Raw genomic sequence first — 21,360 nt, forward strand, 5'->3', positions numbered from 1 at the left:
AGCCGTGATTTGCAGGCGCGCGCGCACTCGGCGGCGCCATCAAAGCGATCGGAGTGCCGGTACCACATGTAAGTACACATTCGATCGAAATTTCATAAGCTTTGCACTAAAATGCTGCTGTTAACCATTATAAGAGAACAAAAAAGAGTATTGCAGCCAGTGTCCGAATTTTTGAGCTCTATCTATGCTCTTTCTAATTCTAACTGAGAAGAGAAGTGCAGAAGTACCTAATTAGAGACACAGCTATCATCGTAACATATATGCAGAACAAATCATTTTAGTTGGTTCACTTCATGGTAGACACTTAAATAAAATTGTTTGAGTTACTAATACGAAGTTGAAAGCTAATTTTGTTACAAATTACAAACCCAGGACAGCAGCTCAAACAACTTGCTAGTGTACAACGACAGTATTTATCTGTATACAATTATGTATGTACAATCAGAATCACCACCATTGATATGATGTGCCACAGCGGAGCGTGCAAAAATATCTGACATGTCCTACCGGCCCTAAAACTAGAGTCGTACCTATCAGATATTTATGCACGCTTTGTTGCGTCAGATATTGGCGCAGGTGACTGTACCACTTGCAACTTATCGACAAACCACCAAATAAACTACACAAGTTAGATAACTTACGCGTAGATATCCTGTAGATACGCTGCGCAACTCAAGCGTCATTTTACGTCCCAATAGTTCATAATATTTTTTTATTTCCGTTGTGTAACGAGGCGTGGAACGTGACGCGACGTGATTGACAGCCGGCGTGACCGCGGCGACGTTACACACAATACGCTTGTTAGAAACATCAAATGTTCGAAAATAAACAAAAAATATATTGAATGTCAATCGATACCGTTTAGAGATGCGTGGAATTTGTCAGGAATCAGTGGTTGATGAACAAGTTCGAGAAACGAGGAATGTTCTTGTTCAGATCTTAATTTTAATATGCCCTATAAATACCATCAGCCAAATATGTGGTCTACCACCTTAAAGTTGATAATTGTTTGCATGGCATAAAAAATAATGCCGATAGACGTGTCAGTCAACTTGAAAGTTCGACTTTAGCGACATATTCATTTCATAGAAATTTGTTTAAAAATTGATAGACCTGACTTAGCTGACCGTACCTACCACTCGATCGACGTAAACGTACCTAGTATAGATAACAATGCAAGTACAGTCAGAAACAAGATTTTTTAATAATAATTATAAAAAAACGTATTAAAAATGAAATTTTAAACAAAAACTTACAAACAACAACGAACAACGTTGAAGCTCTAAAGTTTCCATTTCACAAGTCTTTTCTTTTATAATTCTTTTTGTAATCTTGCATCGGAAACAGAGCACCAAATACCTACTCCTCATTTCTACAAGCACGAAGTTACTCAGAACTCTTCGCGCCTTCCCCATATGCGTGTACTTTTCAAACGCTGCAGGGCTACTACGAAACTCGAAGTTCGTATCGTACCGTCCCTCTCGCTCTTGTATTAAATAGTATAAGTGGCAGAGGGACCGCACGACACGAACTTCGAGTTTCGACTTTCTTCAAATCCAAGATGGCCGCTAATCACGTGATGAATAAAGCCGATAAAGGGATTCTGTTAGTCACGGCTCTCATAAAACAAACTCGGGTTGGCCTTATATAATTTATGCCAAGGGTTTACGATGGACGGACAGGTGGGACGTTATAATTATTTAATCAGTAATATGTTTTCAATTATCTGGCATTCCTAAGGCGTGAGGTGTCATGGAAAATTTTGATTTCCTAGCTACCTTCATAATAAATTAACATTTTCTTTACTTTGTGGTAACAAATAATACACTTGAGAGACTACATTAATTGGACTCCGATTCATTTCCCCATTTTTTTTTTTTACAAACCGGAATCGAAATTGATATGCGCATACTTTTTGAGAAACGCTGCTTCTGCTATTACAAGCACCTATATACAGGATATGGCTTGCCAATTAAGCAAGCCTCTCGTTCCTGTTTTACCATAGGTACTTATAAAAAGTCATAAACAGGTGTCGATTATGAACTTTTATACCTCATGTTTAAAATTTCAGCGAAGATACGGGGCTGCGTTTTCATAGCCCTGCCTTTTATTAGTTCGAAGAATCGTTAACTCGCCTTCGTTATTGGTAGCGTCATATGTTATTTTAACTTATTAATTTTAAAGTTAATGCAATTAAAGTTTTATGAACAAGTTGCCCCTAGTCTTGAGCGCGTTGATGTCTTTTACACGCCGGCGCAAAGCCTATTTGAAATACTTATCTTATACTGAAACTCGAAAAGTATGGGGTGTTGGATTAGTGTTGGATTACTACCAAAGTCTATATGTACTTAACTCTATGGTCTCGAAAATATCATACTTTATTTAGTAAATGTAAAGCTGATTTAAAATGTGATACATTTTTTAATGGTTCGTAAGTTAGACTTTAGATTTTCTTCAGATTTGAACTTCGGCATGTTTGGGAAAAGTGGTTGATCCTAGGGTATGATTACATACAAATTATAAATAGGTGTACTTTATGAAATCTTTTCGCTATTTTGTGTATTCGCACCACCAAGTAGAAAATGAAACTAACCTAGTTATAATATACATACTAATAAATGCTAAATAAACGCTCTATAATCATAATAACTGTTACATTAAAAATATTACCTCATAAAAACGCGCTTGTAACATTCGAAAGCTTTTATAACTCTTCACAATGAAAAACCAATTTAAATAAATTTCAAACGAGAAAAGCTAAGCGCATCGTTATCTCCCGATTGAAACTAGACTCTAGTCATTTAAGTCAAGGTTTAAATTATGACAACAGTTTAAACGCTGCGCCTGAGTCACTCTCGTTAGGCACGACCCTCATCAGCAACTGTCAAACAACATCCAATATTTATTCACACCAAATTACATCTTATCTAAATAAAAATAGGTTACATAATTCAATAAATAATTGAGGCGTTTACGACAGTTTTGAGCTGGTAGCTCCGTCTTGTTAGTAAGCTTATTGTTGGCTGCGTGGTTTTTTGTCCTTGTCTCGCGCGTGGTGATCTGTGGCGAGGTGTTGCTGTTTCTTTCTAGTCGTTAGGGCAAGGTCGGCTCGTTAAAAGCTCTTAACGAGAAGCGAAGGAAAAGCTTATGCTCCGTTGTGGTTCTCAAACTTTCATATGTTTCTTTTCATGTGTTTTATTCGAAGTAATGTAACTTCTCCGTATGTAAAAGTATTTCTTTAGTATAGTTTGATTTTATGAAAATTTCTCTAATTCTTATCTTTACTAATAAAATAATAAAAAATCTTTATTTCAAAACGGTTATAAAAATAAATACGGAATAATATAAATGCGAACGTAACTTTTCATCTCTCCTGTTCGGAAAGTTCTAGCCGGGTGGAAAATTGCGTTTTCATCTCTAAGGTGGGAAGTAATTTTTTTTAATTTTTCGATTAGCCACGGAGTCGAAGATTTTTTTATTTTTTATTTAATTCATAAAAAGTTTCACAGCATTACAGTTTAACCAAAGCACTGTGAAATTTATATACGGTTTTACACAAATAGTACATTATGGAACAAATATTATATTATATTATAAGATAATTGAGTTACGTCAATGACACTTTTTTTTCACGTTTCGGCATGGCCATCTAGATGCGCGTCGTGACCACGGAGCTTATAATACAACACTGGAGGTTGAACGCCGAACATCCGTTTGAAACAAGAAATTTGATCTTTATTACGTCACGAACATATTCCATCTCTAAGTAAATTCAATTTATTATTATTCTCATATTTTTTTGTAGTCGTCACAGTCGAAATGAAAAGTAGAGTGTCTAACTCGGGTGAAATTACCCATTTCCCCTCGAACTATTGACGCTCTCACTTCGTTCGAGCGCCAGAAATATCACGGGTAAAATGGGTCACTTTCCACCCTTTGTTATCAATCTACTATTGTCTATCTGTTATATCACCACGCTTAAGCCTCTGAACTCTTTTGATGAAATATGGATGGAAATAGTTGAACCTTAGAAGGGACGCATGATAGTTTTATCCCGGAAAATTGCATAGTTCCTAGTTATTCATAGTTAGTTTAATAGGATAACGATAAATAATTATTGGCAGACGAAATCGAGGACAGACGCTAGTTCGTAAATAATAAAGTTGAAAGAAAATTTAACGAAGTCAACTGTGAAAAGTACAAAAGTATATAAAGTAATCTTTGAGAAGAGATTTGATATTTAGAACTTAATTTTTATAATGAAGGCATTTTAAAAACAAGTTTTGTTAAATTTCGTTAAATGTGCGCGTGTTGCAGCAGCCGCCGAGTCGCGTTGCTCCTAATAGAGGAAGGGCTACGGATTAGCCCGAAACATGTCGGGCTAAACTCGATTTAAGACGTGAGTTATCCGGGTCAATATATATTTAATATAAGTTTAATATAAGTTTTGGTTCTGAATTCGATACATAGGGGCTGTTTCACCATCCATTGATTAGCGTTAACCGACGGTTAAATGTGATGCCGTCTCCGTCTATTCGAACAAAACAAATAGAGACGGCATCACACCTAACTGCCAGTTAACACTAATCAATGCATGGTGAAACAGCCCCATACTGTCATAAACATAATACATACATGGAAAATAAATTTTAATATCAGTATAGATAATTTTTGGTAATTATATTTTTTGTTGACTGTATTTGCTTGCATTGCCATTTAATCTGCACATTGTACCATATGGATTGTTTGTGTTCCAAATAAACAAAATAAAATATGTAAATAAATATGTACTTTCTCATTTGTAGGTATTTATTTAAGCACTTACATAATATGAATACAGCAAGTTAAATAAAAGCTTGTAGAAACAGAGGGCCTACTCCGAAATTCTAAAAACGGAGTTCGTATCGTACCGTCCCTCTCACCCGTAAGTAGTAGCCCCACAGTTCGTATTTATCGTGCTCTCTTAATAAGTTTCAGTTGGTACCTAGCGCACAGCCGTTTTGACATTTGTCATTAATAATAAAGTTCCATATTAATCGGAGATATTAATGAATAAGAAAATATCACTCATATAATACAATAATTGATTGAAGCTACGGGTGCCGTCGTACCTATTCTGATTGAGATACGACTTTTCCCAATGGAAATAGATTATGTATACACTGTCTGCCGGTAACAATTCAGGTGTAAAACTTTGAGAACTTCCGCGGAGGCTCGTGAGGTATGTTCCGCGCGTGTCCCGTTCACACCTGCGGCGCGCGCGCAGCGATATCGGCCCTCTCTCTCGCGCACTACTGACACCATTCCGACACGCCACTCAGGATTATCCGACTCGCTTATACATTAGAAAAGCTTACGTTAGCGCAAGTTACATGTACAATTCTTATATAATCGGTACAAAATAAAATTTACCCTAAATTTTTTAGGGATGGTTGGTATTGGATTAAAATATTTTTGGTCTAAATAAAACATCGAAAAATTACAAGTAGGTAGGTAATTAAAATTCTGATCTGATCCGTCTCTTATTTTTCAGGGGTTGCTACTTGTATTAAAATAAGATAATGTATGTCGTAATGTCTTGTTTGTTGGTAGCCATAATACTTACAGGGAATTTTAGGACATCAAGTTGATTGATATGCATACTTCTTATGCTTGTTTCTTTGTAATTTCTAAAACATACTTACTTATTTAAGTAATGAAAAAGAAAATATTTATTCAATGTACAATAAAATATTTTTCCTTCGGTTGACATGAAATCACTAAATTCCCAATTTCCCTCGAAACGATGGCAACCGTGGCGTACTCGTTACTTCGGCGGAGGCAATGCTCCCGCGCCGGCTTCAACAAAAATAAGAAACGAGAGAAAAAAGTGGTATTTCTGTGGAATAACGACCGGCCGATCGCATGGTTACGATCGATGCTGTCGCTGTATCGATATTAACTTTAATAGCTTAGCAGAGCCTGGCAGTCAGTTTTGATGGCACTCATAAATTACGCTGAAAAAGTCTATGAATGCAAATTACTACGTAAATACTGAAACTACTTATTTATTCAATCCCCTCGACTATTTCATAAACTAAATAATTCAAGGAAAGAGGTTATTAATTAGTTATGTAATTTCCATATCGATGGAAAACTGGAGAGCAAAGCGCATAGGGCAACTGACACAAAAATAAAACATGACACAATAGCCGAAACACAGTGACCCATCAAGCTTTTTTTGCTGACTTTACCATTTATTTACTTTACTTGCATTATCATCTAAATCACATTTCCATACAATTAAAATCGATGTCATTAACCGTTGAAGAGTACCGTTCTGCGGAGACGATCCTCCTGGCGTACCATCAGAATTTCACTATAAAGTTTTGTACCTATTGTCACCAGATTTATAGTACCTATTCGAAAAATGGTTTGCAAATTTAACACCTTAACAAACATACGAACGCGAGACTTGTAAAAAGGTGAGCTTCAAGTCTGTGGTTATGTATCGTGATATGTTATGGGAACTATAATCTTTGCAACGCCGTATATGTAACGATAATGCACTTGACGGAAATTGGACTCATGTAAATGTTACACAAACACACACACAAACATCACGCCTGTATTCCCAAAGGGGGTAGGCAGAGCACACGAAACGTTACCGCTTCGGAGCCACTTTTAGCAATTTTAGGTTTTAAGTATGACAAAAACGGTACAATAGTGACAGATTGTTAGCCTGTCGCCTTCGGTATACCTTAACCTAAATCCTCAGTCGCCTCTTACGACATCCACGGATGAAATGGAGAGCTCTAATTCTAACCCGACACCACACGGGTGTAAATGTTACCTTGTCTTTTGTTGGAACGTCGTATTACCCTGAGGCAAATGGAGAAATTATTTATAAAACAAATATTTTCACCTATCTAAAAAATGCTAACCACGAATAGCAAGATTGATATACAGTTCAAGTGTCTACTCTTAAATTTGTAAAACGTCATTTAGGTACTAATTATTTTTTACGTAGGATATCTTTAGCTATATTTACTAATCTCTACAAAGGATCTATGTAGAAGCATGATTGTTACAGTAGAAACGAGTTGCTAGCCGATAACGATTAACGAAGCGACCTGTGAGAACGCTGGCACCTCAATCCGTCAAACGTTAATCATCGTTCAAGTTTCGAAACCAATTCGAAAACTTACACGACTTTGAAGCAACTTAAATTACAAACAACGTTAAGGCTTCGCGCCCACGAGCACAAACATTACAAACAATCTCGATACCGGCTCGAAAGGTTCCCCGTTAACAAGTTTCGAGTTTATCGTATCAAGCGATGGATCTTCAACAATCGAAACCTTTCGGAACCAACCAAACTCAAACGAGACAGAGTCGATATTGTAATGTTCCATTTCTTGCTGACTCTCCTTTGAGAAACCTCTTTAAAATAACTTCGTGCCCACAATAGAACTCGGCGTCTTCAATTTGATCGGGTGAATCGATTGTCATTCGGTCGGGTCGTTTGAAGCGTAAATCTAGTTATTACGACCAATTTCATAATGCGTTTTGAAAGCTTTTTAAAACACGTCGCTCAAGTCTGACGGGACTGTTTGTTTAACGTCATAAAGTGTTTTTGAAGAGTAGCTGGAATTCTTGGGCGCACACTATAAAAATAGTCCTTTCCTTGACACTATTTTAAGCGAGTTGCCTATGAAAATGCCCTATAAGCAGAATATCTAAAAAGCAAGATGTCTGAGAAGCTAGGTGTTATATAAGCAGAATATCTAAAAAACAAGATGCCGAGAAGCTAGGTGCCCTATAAGCTGGATACCTTAAAAGCAAGATATCTCAGAAGCATTATTCACTATAGACCTCCCTTCACTCGTCGTACCGAATAACACACCTAATAATAACAATAATAATAGTAGGTATACCCACTATTAAACTACAATTTGCAGCTGTTTTAATTAACAGGCAATTAGTCTTTTAGACATTCAACTACTTAGACATTTTAGGCATCTTGCTTTGTAGGCAACTCGCTCAAAAAGTGTTTTAATTTTATTCTAAAAGAAGCACCACTCTCATTAGCATCCTGATCTGGTCCAGGCATATACGGTAAGGTAGCGGATCCATCAATCTTGCTCGTTGTAAATTAAAAGCAAGAGGCATCCAGCCATTAACGTGATGAGCGAATTAGGCGTTCCCCCAACGCATTTTGATAATTAGAGACGGCACATCCGCTAATATATCTAATTGGCGAGATGAAGATTTATATAATTACTTAATTTACCTTGTAGTTCATGGCAAGTCAAGGAAATTAATTAGGAAACTAGTTTTCTCTAACCTCGACGGTAGTGGTAAGAAAGAATTAAAGCAGCTCCTTGGGATACGCATTCACCATAGCGCAAGGATGTAGAGCGGTGTGCGAAGATACTCACTAAGACCTAGGCCGCACTACGGCTCAACCGCTGCGGTTTTTAACCGCGTGACTTTGTGAATCAAGTAAACTAATGCAAGTGGCCGCACTGGCGGCTTTAAGTTTAAAAAAAACCCGGCGGTTTAGCCGTAGCACGGCCTAGGCCTAATAAAGAAAGCAACGCTGAGCTAGACTAGGAAAATTAAGGCGCTGTACGTAGTGAAAACTACAATTTTAGAAAATATTTAAAATATACTTACACAATACTTACAACTGCAATTTTTTTATATGTGTATTTTCAGTCTATTAGCTAGTTTTTGACTTCATCAAAAACACGATTGCTGACAAAAACCTCGATAGATTATTTTTTTGAAAAAGAGCCTTCATTTACACGTTAAACCAAATATTATGAAAAATATTATGAATATCAACACAAAATTTGCTTTATTAAATAGTTTTTTAGCAGATTTAGATTTATGCTTCATAGATTTTCGATAGGTTGAGTACATCAATCATACCAATTTATTTCGTCTTTGGCAAAATAAAACGGTTCTAGCGCGCGGCGGCGGCGAAGTATTGCCCAGTCGCCAGTACACGCGTGTACGTAGTCGACGACGGACCTGTGCACATTTTTCTAACGCGCTAGTACTACTTTGAGAGCAAATAATATGGGTAATCGCAGTATTAAAAAAGTTAAGCGAAAGAGGAAACGCATAAGTGAACTCAGAGCACATATGAGAAGCATTAGAGTACCTAAACGGTAAGTACCTACCACACACTAATCGACCGGCCGGAGTCGGGCCGAGTCAGCAGGGCTACTACGAAACTCCAAACTCAAAGTTCGTGCCGTGCGGTCCCTCTCGCTCTCGTACTAAATAGTCAGTGGCGTAGCTAGGTAACCTAGGGCCCTGGGGCAAATAAAAAAATGGGCCCACTGCTATCAAAACTGGTAAGGTTTTTTGAAGTAAAATCATTATATATACAAATACTTTCTAAGCAACTTTATCATCAGCTATAAAGCAGAATTTCGAGGGCCCCTGAGCTTGAGGGCCCGGGGCACTTCGCCGCCTAGCCCCTTGGTAGCTACGCCACTGTAAATAGTATAAGTATCAGAGGGACCGCAACCCACGAACTTCGAGTTTCGTAGTAGCCCTGCTGAGCGGAGTTCATATTTCACATTCGTACTACGACCGCAAGCTGGTTGGCGCTCACGGATGCGGACGGCTTCGTCCAGATTCTACCGCGACTGCCATAGGTACAAATTGTAGGCACGTTGTATAACCTATACTACTCACGGCGAACATGCGGCGAACCTTGCGGCTACTACGAAACTCGAAGTTCGTATCGTACCGTCCCTCTCGCTCTCGTATTAAATAGTATAAGTGTCAAAGGGACCGCACGACACGAACTTCGAGTTTCAAGTTTCGTAGTAGCCTTGCTTGATCCCTTTGTCAGATTCACTGACATTTCTGATAGTGACACAACAGTTTCAATTTTCTCATTTAATTGCAGGCAAAGGTCAATATCTCGCATTCAGCCAAGTTATTTAACATAAATTATTTTAATAAAATAAGATGGTCGCATTTGGTTGCACTCCAACTGGAACTGGAATCCGGCTGCAAAATGGGAGTTATTGCGCAGTTAGTGCAACTGCATCAGCACTGCACCCGACTGTCAGAGGACTGCCATTTTAGGCAATCGGAGTGCAGTTCTTACGCAGTTCTGATGTAGTTCTGAACTTCGGATTTTTAACTGCGTTTCTAAAACCTCTTATTGAAAAAAAAAATAAAAAAAATGGAATATCTGTCTTGCTCCTCCGCGAATTAGTGAGGCCAAGTCGTGGAAAACAGCTACGTGTGAGTTGCAAAAAATGTTTTTTCATGCAACCTCTTATTGCTTCTGGTTTCTGGTGTTCTGACTTGTATTTTTGTATTGATGCAATAACTACTTTACGCATACTCATAATCTTTATATCTGTCAAAGTTGTTCTGTGCGCTAAGACATATTTTTTATCTTTGGCTACAGCTCGCACATGTTTCTTAGAACATAAAATAAATAAAATAAAATAAATATCACGAGAAATTTCACACCTATTGACCTAGTCCCAAAGTAAGCTTAGCAAAGCTTGTGTTATGGGTACTAAGAACATGGTTCCTACATTCATTTTTTTGACTGTATGGTTTGGGTAAGGGTTGTATACTGTAGTTTTAAAGTATTACATTTTGAAAAAGTGACTCTCTGCCAAGTTTCTTGCTGCGCATTTTTCCTGGCAATGATGGTCTTTCCGAAAGCGCTGGTAGTTTAAAAAATTGCGCCCATTGCGGCCTATTTACTGAATAAACGATTTGATTTGATTTGTTAAAAGTGAACAGACAACTTTTTCTTTACTGTTTTATTATATGTATAGATTTGCCTAGCTTGTAATCTAGATTTTCAGATTAAAATAAAATTGTTTTTTTTTTAATTTGTATTGATCTATTTATGTATTTTCATTTCGTCTGTCTACCTATTCAGTCACCTACATTACAAATTAAACTGTGGGCATGAAGAGGCATAAATTATTTCTTTATTACCAAGACTATTTACATTAAACGAAGAATTTCTTAATTAAACCGAAAATTGTGTAATTATAATTTTAACGAAAAATCCGGAACTCACATTAACCAGAATACGGATACGAACAGAATAAGGCCGTCAACGGGCTGCGTGACAGACGCGCGGTGCGTTGCGCTGGACGCCCCGCATTCGCCTCCGCCGCGTCGTCTGCTTCACCCCTCAAATACCGAAAATTCTTCTATAAGCGCGCCTTAAGAGTCCGCAGCAAGTAGCGCTCAACTCCGCGTTGAGATCACGCGCTAACGCTTTAAAATGTTGTTGTTTCACCTAGAGTAAGACAGGGCGCTAGAAAGAAAGCAAGAGCGCGCTAGCGGGAAGGCGGAGCTAGAGACATGTCACAGTAACAATATTGCAGTAAAATATCTTCATACAATGGTGAAATTATTGCAGTATCTAAGTAGAATATAACAGTAGAACATCTCCAGACCAAGATTATAATATATACAGCGCGGGAGGGCAGCTACCGGCTAGGATATTATTTGGCGTTCCAAAAACGTAAATGTACATTACACTACACATTACGCTGTAAAACTTTTTTACTGCCCATGGTGAGTACACAATTTTACGTCTTCACCTTGCCAGAAAGTGGGTTTTACCATACGCATAGCGGGCGGTAAAACTCACATTATGGCCAGGTGTGGCGTAATAGTACATTATGTCTTAAGGGCGGTTAATAAGAAATTACGAACGAGAGTATTAGAAGCTCAAAGTCAAAGACTGAGGACTAGGTCGATGTTCATAATTATAGTACCGCCCGTGCGACTTACAATGTTTTCATCACATTTGCGAGTAAAATTGTATATGTGTAAAAGAAAAATATTATTGTTACAAAAATTGCCGATACCGCTGGTGCAGTTCTTGGCAGCGCCAGCTACCAGCCGCCCTCCGCCTCCCGCAGCATGTGCCTGACATGCGTGCACGAGGTCCTCCTGCTAGTCGTGCAGAACCTGCGCGCGCAGCAGTATTAGTACGCGCAACAACTCATAACGCCAAAAAAAGGCCCTTAGGTTTTATTAAGGACTGCAACCAAGTTAGCCTGCAGCTTACGACACTGTTTACGAGCAAGTGTGATGAAATAGTATATTGTACAACAAAAGCATAAAACGAGCAATTTTACCCGAGACGTTCATATAGCCACCCGAGCCACGGCGAGGGTGGATAGAAACGTCGAGGGGAAAATGGGCTCAATGCTAGAGTTTTACACTCTGCTTTTCACTTCGCTTGCGAAGAAATGAAATAGCAATAGTAAAAATAAATGTTCACTTATTTTGTACCTTTTATTTTTCATGCTTTACTATATTAGTTTTATTGATTTATTTTCATCGATTTGATTGATTTTTAGGTGTAAAAAAATAAAAAAATATGTAGAAACTCTTTTGTTTGTGGTTTCACACCTTGATTGCCTTGACCTTAGACGAAGATTCTACTTTATGCACTAGAGCATAAAAAGTTATTGTATGTTGCCTAGATGCAGCATGAACACGCACTTTACGAGCATGAGAAGTGAAATAGTCGATTGTACAACAAGAGCATAAAACGAGCCATTTTACGACGTTTACGATTTTAAGACGTTCGTTCCGGTACGGCGAGGGTGGATAGACACGTCGAGGGAAAAATGGGTTTAATGCTCGAGTTTTACACTGCTTTTTACTTCGATTAATTCGAGGAAATAGCAACAGTGGAAACAATGGTTCACTTACTATGTTTCTTTTATTTTTCATGAATTACTATATACATAATTCTATTTTTTTATTTATTGATTTATTTTGATTGATTTGGTTAATTTTTAGTTTTATATAAATAAATAAAAAAGTTAAAAACTTTCTGTTTGTGGCTGGTTGACACCTGATTAGCTTGGTCTTAGACAAAGATTTTATTTTATGCACTAGAGCATAAAAAGTCATTTTATGTCGCTTAATCTCAGCATAAAAACGAACTTTACGAGCATGAGAAGTGAAAAGTATAATATCTATAGACTACAACATCAACTTGATTGGACACATTGAAGATTGGGTGTATTGAATAAAATAAAAAAAGTCATACAATATTGTGTTTTATTTTTTAATACATACAAGTATGAAAATTCGCTTATTTTTAAGAACTCTCTCGTATCGGTAACTTTCTAGGTAGACGCGGATCTATAATTTCAGGTAGTATGCATTCCATGTAAAATTTTCTCAATTTATTTAATATGCTCTCCCAGAATCCTGTATCCTTTTCGATTTTTTCGAATAATATGCCTTTTGGAGTCCACACCACGAAGATACAGTATCTTTTTTTGTAATATTTAACTGACCTTGTACTTGATAAAAGTAGTTGTGATTTTGCTTCAGTTTTATTTTCTGAGGATCACTTTCGTCCAACACACAGAAAGTAATTTTTTTCTTTAAAATAGCTTCTGTTGGCGTCATATTTGCCGCCGAAGCTGGGCATTTGATCTCCACAATTGTTTCTTCGTCTATGACTCCGTCGGGACTCGCGCCTAAATACTGGTGTTCCTCGAGGATGTATAACCCACAAGGTGATACTTGCACTCCTAGTGCAGCTTCAGTCTCTTTTAAAGCGATGGGCTCATTCTCATTGCCGTATCTAGTAGCATCGCTACCTTTAAATTGCTATATAAGAGTGTTTTTATAATATTTTTACACGACGTGGCAGCTCTTCTCTTACATATTTGACCAAACACTGACGCAGTAAGGCGTATTTTTCGTTGTTTGATCCATTCAGGGTTCGTTGCCTGCCCAACGGTATCTTTTTGGATATTTTCAAGTTCTATTTTACTTTTTGAAAAGTCTGCTAAGAGTGCTTGTTTTCTTTTTTCGTAGTGCTCAACTTCCATATCTGGTTCTTTTTCGATATCACCGTAATGTTCATCGGGTCCTGCGATACGTTTTCTTCGTTTTGATTTTTTGTCTTGGCTTGATTTTCTTTTCGCCTTTTCTGCCTGCCTCTTCTCATACTTCTGCGTGTAAGTCCCCAGTTCTTCATTTTTTGTTAATACTTTACTCATGGTTGCTACAAGACTCCGGTGTTTCTTTTTGTAGCAGCTGCGTAGCAACGGGACTCATAAGATCCACGAAGGGAGTAATTTATTCGTTTGCCTCCTATAAATTTTGCGATTAGTGCATTAAACTGCTCAACAATATTGTTTGTTTGCCCCATAAGGAGACTTTCGGCATTGTTTAAAATAGGACTTATAGCGGTGTATATGTCATACCACAAGCCACAATCTTTCATTTGGCCTATGAAGTTTTCTTCGCCTGGTTTCGGGCCATTACAAAAATATGTTTTGCAGTTGGCATGCTCACCAAAAACGTGGCAAGGCCCGTTTCGTAGGTCTTTTTTTAATTCATTTACTTTCTCAGTAAAAGTTTTCCCTTCCATTTTCGAAGAAAAGTCTATTGCTCCTTTAATTGCCTTTCGTAGTCGCAATATGTTATCATTTAGGCATTTCCTCATGATAATAGGGACAGGTCCTTGTTTATTTTCAGTTTTTTTTGTCAAATTTCTCAATTTAGTGCAATAAGGTAAAGGTACACTATTCCGGGATAGTACATTATGCCGTGATATTTTGGTTTTTGTTGTAAAATAAGGAAACAATCAGTAAAATCATAACTTAATGCAATACTTCATTAACTATAGCTTAAATACAACCGAAAAACACGATTTTTGAATTTATGTAATATCTTTTAAAGCCGTGAGGCACTTTCAAACGCGTCCGTCGCAACCCCGCAGTAGTTCGGTACGGGCGTGTTGTCAGTGAGCGTAACGTGGAAGCGGAACTTCGTAAGGATTTGCTGTGATACTGGTATTTATACAAAATTTGTATCACTGTTGTTTTATAGTTATTAATAGACTTATTTATCACCTTTTCAAGTTATCTGAAAGCATATTTAAAGTAAAATACTCGCTCCCGTAATTATGTACACCAATCTGACGCGATGTACCTAATTGCGTGAGTATCACGGAATAAGGGAAAGTCAGTCCGAAATGTTTTAATCTTTTGTTTCTATCTAGGATTAAATTTATTCATATGTTTGATGTGAATAAGTTAAGTAAGGACTGCAGATTATTGTGACGTAATTACGGTACATGTTTTTTTTTTAAATTTGAGTGTTATAATTGAGAACGAAATGTATACTCGTTAAGTCATACGTACGAAATAATGGAGTATGGCATCGATATTAAATTTGTTTTATTTTATAAAATCAGAGCACAAAGGTTATTTATTTCGATTTTATGAGTATAATTGTTATATTATCTTCCAATCTATTAAAAAAAAATCTTGTTTTTTATTTATTATAACCATTTTTTTTGGACCCCCGTAATTATGTACACGACTTTTGTACCAATGTCCCTTATTCCGGTATTATGAAAAAAATAAAAATAAACAATGGGGAGGGGTCCATTTTAGTTTTTAGGCTTCCTTAGTCAACTAGAAACCCTTATCCACCATGTCCGTTTGTCCGTCCGTCCACGGTTTAGCTCAGTGATCATTAGTACTTGAAAGCTGAAATTTGCATGGGTATAATACATATATAAATATAATATAATACATATAATAATATATTGTTACCTTTTTCAGGTAAAAAATGGCCTCATCCAATATATACGCCGAAATACTTCAAAAGTCGTTAAGATGTAAATGATGGGACAGTGACTATCATACTTTAATATGATTATCAAACAAAATCTAATTTTGTTTTTGTTCTAGAAGTTATTTTATTATTTGATATATTCAAATTATTAAGTTGAATCAATAAATTTAACTAAGCATGTTTTTCATTTTGTCATTTTAATTTAGATTACCTAAGTAGAGTATAATAAATTTCCCCCTCCAATTCCAATTCCTCCAATTCACGCAATACAATTTTTTTTATTACGTGATTATAATCATCATTTAAAAAAGTATTTTAAGTCAACTATCTTGATAGATGCTTGAACAATGTGAACTTTAAAGATAGCACGGAATTACGTACAACGACTCCCGGAATTAAGTCCAGAGCCAAATTTTATCACGGAATAAGGGACAAACGAAGGGTTTAGCGAAATAACGTTTATTTCTATAAATTAAAAGCTACGAAGTAAAATAATATCCTACATCCATCTTAAAAGACATATCCCTAAAATAAAATAGTTACTACATTTAGAATCTTCGTATTTTTTTTTAAATCCGCAGTCAAAGTTGGAAACGCCTTAATATACCGTAATAAGGTACATTTACCTTAATTTCGTAATAAATGATTACTGCATTCTATTTTGTGTATAGCAGTGGAGTGGCCATATGGCAATGCTTCGTTTAAAGCACTCATGACACTGCTATCGCCATCACCAATAAGTTTGGTGTATTTCAAGCCATGCATATTTATGCTGCATTTAAACCTTCTACTACACCGTCGGCTTCCATTGCTGTGGAGCTACCAGACCAGTTTTTAAAACATTTATGTTTCTTGACCTCAATCTTTTTATTACTTGCAACAGCGCATACAGAGCAATAAGAATTCCGTATTCCTAAAAAGAGAACCTTTTTAGTTTCATACCCAATAATGCACGCTACCCGGATAATGAATTATAATTGCTGGTACGATATGATCTTTTTCCCCACGATGCGTCCGCTACTACTGTGATGTAGGGAACGCCATCAGCGTCTACGTTTCCTTTTTCAATTGCCATTTGTTTTTCTTCGAGTCCTGCCTCAAACATGCTCTTCAAAGAGATATCTTTTAAAACATCCCCAAGCAACAAATTCTCTTTCCCAAATGTTTTCTCCGCTATACATGGCATATCTAAATGAGCGCAAAGCTCATCTAATTGGGAAAAGCCACTACCCGAACATACGACTGCTTGAACAACATTTTTATTAATTTTAGACTCTAGTTTTTCATTATTAAATGCTTCTTTTTTGCCACACATTTTGCATTTGAAAAGAAAAGTTGACTGGAATCCGATTCTCGACTCCTTCACAAAATCCATATCTTTAAAGCTGCAATTAAATGGACTATGATCCACAGCCTTCATTTGTTCAAATAAATATTGAACATTGAAAATTCGTCGACCTGTCATTTTACGTACGACTTCCTCATTGCTATCATGATCAAGTTCAATTTGTAATGATGGTGTCGAGGACGGAGTACTCGGACTCAAATTTCTGAAAGGAAAAAAAAGTTACGTTATATTTATACCATGCAAGGTTAAATCAGAGTATACGGTGAAATAAAAATATTTGATACTGCATTATGAGGCGTACACTACTACAGAAAACTTCTAACGCCGGTGACGCTATGCAAAAAATACGTTTCGATTTTCGGTGCCATATTGTGCGCGCGACTACATTTTTAATACAAGCTTTTTGCTGACTGTACTTGCATTTTCATCCAAACTACTTTTCCGTACCAAATGTGGAAGAAGTGGGTCAAATTCAACTCGCAAGATTTTACCTGCACATACATTCATAGGTACATACATTGCAACTATTGCAAGGTAAAAGCTTGTAAAAATAATAATAAAAAACACCAACCTGCTAAAATTTTGAAATTGAGGCGGAGGATCGGTATTGTTATCACTATCAGACTGCTCACTGGCATGCTCTCCGGTGCCAAGCGTACTGCACATGTAAAAAATACATACATAGTGAAATGACGTCAGTCGCCATTAGTCAAAGTAATAACAGAGACTACCAGAGGTAATACTTCGTTCGTAATACCTTACTTATCGCCCTTAATGAACAATGGGATATTATAGTGCTATGACCTGTATAAGTGAAATAACAGAAGTGCGGTGTACATCGATCAAGATAATAAACTGAAATCATCTTTAATAGCCGTGTCAATATAGGTACGAGTAGGTACTAGTCTCAGTGCAGTTGCAGTCAAGAGCGAAAATAAAACTACAAGTGAAAAACGTAAGTAGCTGTGAAATAAGTTTTTGGTAAAAAAAAAAATCTGTTCAAGCTTTTTTTTTTGCTGACTGTACTTTTTGTCGACTTTACTAGCATTGTTACCTATTAAACTACATCATACGAAATTTCAAGTCGATGCCATTAACCGTTGAAGAATTCCGTCCTGCGGAGACGATCCTGGCCGGACTACCAGGATGTCAGCTACCAGATTATTGTATTGTCACGCAATTCACATAAGTATACCAAATTTCAAGTCAATTCGACCACTGAAACTGAGTCAAATTCAACTCGCAGGATTTGAGCCTCACATACATACATACGAGTACATAGGTACATACATTGCAAGTTAAATAAAAGATTGTAAACTAGTAAAAATAATAATAAAAACACTAACCTGCTTAAATTTAGAGGTTGAGGTGGAGGATCGGTATTGTTATCACTATCAGACTGCTCACTGGCATGCTCTCCGGTGCCAAGCGTACTGCACATGTGAAAAATACATACATGGTGAAATGACGTCAGTCGCCATTAGTCAAAGTAATAACAGAGACTACCAGAGGTAATACTTCGTTCGTAATACCTTACTTACCGCCCTAATACACAATGTGCTATTACAGTGCTATGACCTGTATAAGTGAAATAACAAGTTTGTGTGGTGTACCTACGTCGTACAAAAATAATAAATAAAGGTACGAGTACGAAAATTCATTTTTAATACAAGCTTTTTTGCTGACTGTACTTTTTGTCGACTTTACTAGCATTGTTACCCAAACTACATTTATTTTGTACCTATACCAAAAACAAGTCGATAACATTGTAACAGTTGAAGAGTTCCGTCCTTCGGAGACGATTCTGGCCGGACTACCAGGATGTCAGCTACCAGATTATTGTATTGTCACGCAATTTACATAATTATGCAAAATTTCAAGTCAATCCGACTGCTAGAAGTTGGTCGAATGCAAGATTTGATTACAGACAAATATCGGGACAGGTGAAACTAAATAAAAGCTTGTAATAGAGGACAAGGAAGAAAAATCTTACGCTACTGTCCTAGTTCTAACTTACCTATTAGGATTAATGTTTTCTTTTTTATGACGAGCCGGTCCTTTTTTTTTCCTACGAGCCGATAACCATAATCTTGTCTTCGATGATCTTTTCACTTCTGGAAACAAGAACATTAATAATTATTTTTTATGGGAGCGCCATAGTTCGCATAGGTACTCTTTTCTCTTTTCTAGTAAAACCATAATTATTTTTTGTCCAAATCATCGTTTGTCAGTATGCGAGCCGATATATGGACCCATTTTTTATAAGTACTTGGTAATATTGACTAAAATGCATCTAGGTAGGTACTTACCCTGTTTATCCATTTTTGTAACATAAAAATGCAAAGTCCATATAAGAAAGCCAAGGTCGTCGAACAGTATGTGCACACACACCACCAGTATCACCAAGAAATATCAAATCCGTTATCAGTCCAAGTCGTAAGTAGTTAGATCGCGTTTATGATACGAAGAGAATTCACCAAAATAATATTACGTAACTCTCGCGCACAGCTGACGAGTCACTACTAACGAGCGACGCACGCACACGCAGGGCCAGCGTAAACCAAGGACAAAGGGCGGCGCGTACCGCCCTCCCCCGTACCGTTCCCCGCGCTAGAGTGATTCGCTGCAGATTCGCATAAAAAATGTATAGTTTTTTTACTGATTTTCGTAGTTTCGTTCTCATTTGAAAACCACAAAATCATTTCGGAAAAATGCTTTTTCTTATGAAACTACATAGTTTAGTCGATGCCGGAAATAGGTTTTGACTTCAATCTGAACTATATTTTGGCCGTAGTATTTAACCGAACTGCACAGGGTTTTTGGCTCTTAAAATGCAAAACTTGTACTCGTTCTATTTTCTTTGTAATACCATTTCAAGAGTCATAAACTAATTTCAGGCCTAGATATGCCTTATCTCATTGTATTTACAAAAAATCATGATGATGCTACTTGTTATTTTAAAATAAGGACGTAACTACGATTTGTATGGAGAATCAAGCTTGCTGCGGACTCTTAAGTGAATAAAACTTAACTGCCATTTTATGGCAACTAAATTAAAAATTAAAAAATAGGTAGAAATGCTAAACATAAACGTTTAGCCCTTAAAAGGCCCCATTTATTGGAGCATACCACCACAGAATCAAAAACAGCTATCGAATACATGCCTGACAAAGAATATTTTTAAAGCTAAGTAGTCGTATTTTCAATAATTACAATGGAAGTTGTGACGTATCCAACTGAACGCAAGTGGTCGCTAAATCGCCTCTACATTATTGAGGCTTAAAAAGAGATTTGTTGATACAAAACCATATCTGCGTAAACCAATACTTACTTGATAAAAAAATCCAGCCACAGCTTAGCTTTACGCGTTGACACTATTCTTTATTGTATGACCGCATTCGTCTACGACAATGCTACAACTAACTAAAGGAGATAAGTGGCACAGTTTGTATGCACAAAGCTCGCTTCGTTAGCTCGCTGTATTATGTAAATACTGAGCTGTTACAAGCCTTTGCAAATGGAGGCAAAAAGTTTTAACAAGCGCCGGTGCTTATCTGTATCATGGATAGCGAGATATTATAAATGCCTGTTGGACGCGATAACTACTAGAAAATTAGGTACTGAGATGGAAGCTTATAGGGTAAAAATGTTAGATTCGATGCTGTAGTTTAATAGAACTTGATCTTCTGACATTTGTAATTTGTACTGAGGTACTTATGGGGGAGGCTTATGTCCAACATTGGACGTCCTACGGCTGATATTATATTGATGAAGAATTTGTAATGTAGGCTGTTGGACGTTCGTGATGAAACCGCACTGGATCGGGGACTTTTGAAACCATTTAACTCGAAAATACTATTAAAAATATCAAAATCTGTGTACGGCTACAAAAACTAGAACTCAAATAAAATTTTCAACTAGTTTCGAAATTACCCCAAGTTTTCATCACTTTCGTGTATTAGTGATGATTTTGAAGACAGATCCTCAGAGTCGTTATCCATAAAAAAACATTTATTTCTTCGCTACTTAATTTAAATTTACTTGTATTCTCTTCTACTTCTTGTTCTTCTACTTTTACTAACGGGGCTTACTCGTGTCTTAAGGATAATGAAAGCATTACAATTGAAAGTTCCACTCCACTAGCCTCTCTAACTAACATGTTCAGGTAATTTGTAACGAGAGATGACTGCACCCTAGCTCGCAGGGAGTGTTGGCAATTTGCCGACATAAAATAAACCAAACCAACCCATGCCAGTCCCACCGCAACTATCCATAAAAGAGATTGGGAGTTGCTCTAACAAGCACCAAGCTCGACTGGTTTTAGTTCTAGCCAAGTCATGCTTCCTAGTAAAGCAATCGATCTATATTTATTAGTTCAAAGGAAACTATGTTGCTGGTAA

General features: G+C 36.9%; 2 protein-coding genes and 1 long non-coding RNA gene across 3 annotated transcripts in view; 2 read left to right on the forward strand and 1 right to left on the reverse strand.

Annotated features, from left to right (window-relative positions):
* The window catches only part of LOC141441176 (frizzled-4-like), a 59,274-nt gene that overhangs the window by 24,279 nt on the left and 13,635 nt on the right, over positions 1-21,360 (forward strand). The window lies entirely within an intron of this gene.
* Positions 14,544-15,799, forward strand: LOC141441177 (uncharacterized). The gene is made up of 2 exons (XR_012452779.1): positions 14,544-14,822; positions 15,600-15,799. It is a non-coding gene; the product is annotated as an uncharacterized lncRNA (long non-coding RNA).
* Positions 15,937-19,561, reverse strand: LOC141441132 (uncharacterized). The gene is made up of 6 exons (XM_074105819.1): positions 19,270-19,561; positions 18,978-19,074; positions 18,307-18,393; positions 17,532-17,618; positions 17,087-17,162; positions 15,937-15,951 (listed from the first exon to the last, which is right to left on the reverse strand). Exons 1-6 carry the CDS (start codon positions 19,280-19,282, stop codon positions 15,937-15,939), a joined length of 375 nt encoding a protein of 124 aa, XP_073961920.1. The 5' UTR covers positions 19,283-19,561.

Source organism: Choristoneura fumiferana, chromosome 23 (assembly GCF_025370935.1).
Source record: "Choristoneura fumiferana chromosome 23, NRCan_CFum_1, whole genome shotgun sequence".
Classification (NCBI taxonomy): domain Eukaryota; kingdom Metazoa; phylum Arthropoda; class Insecta; order Lepidoptera; family Tortricidae; genus Choristoneura; species Choristoneura fumiferana.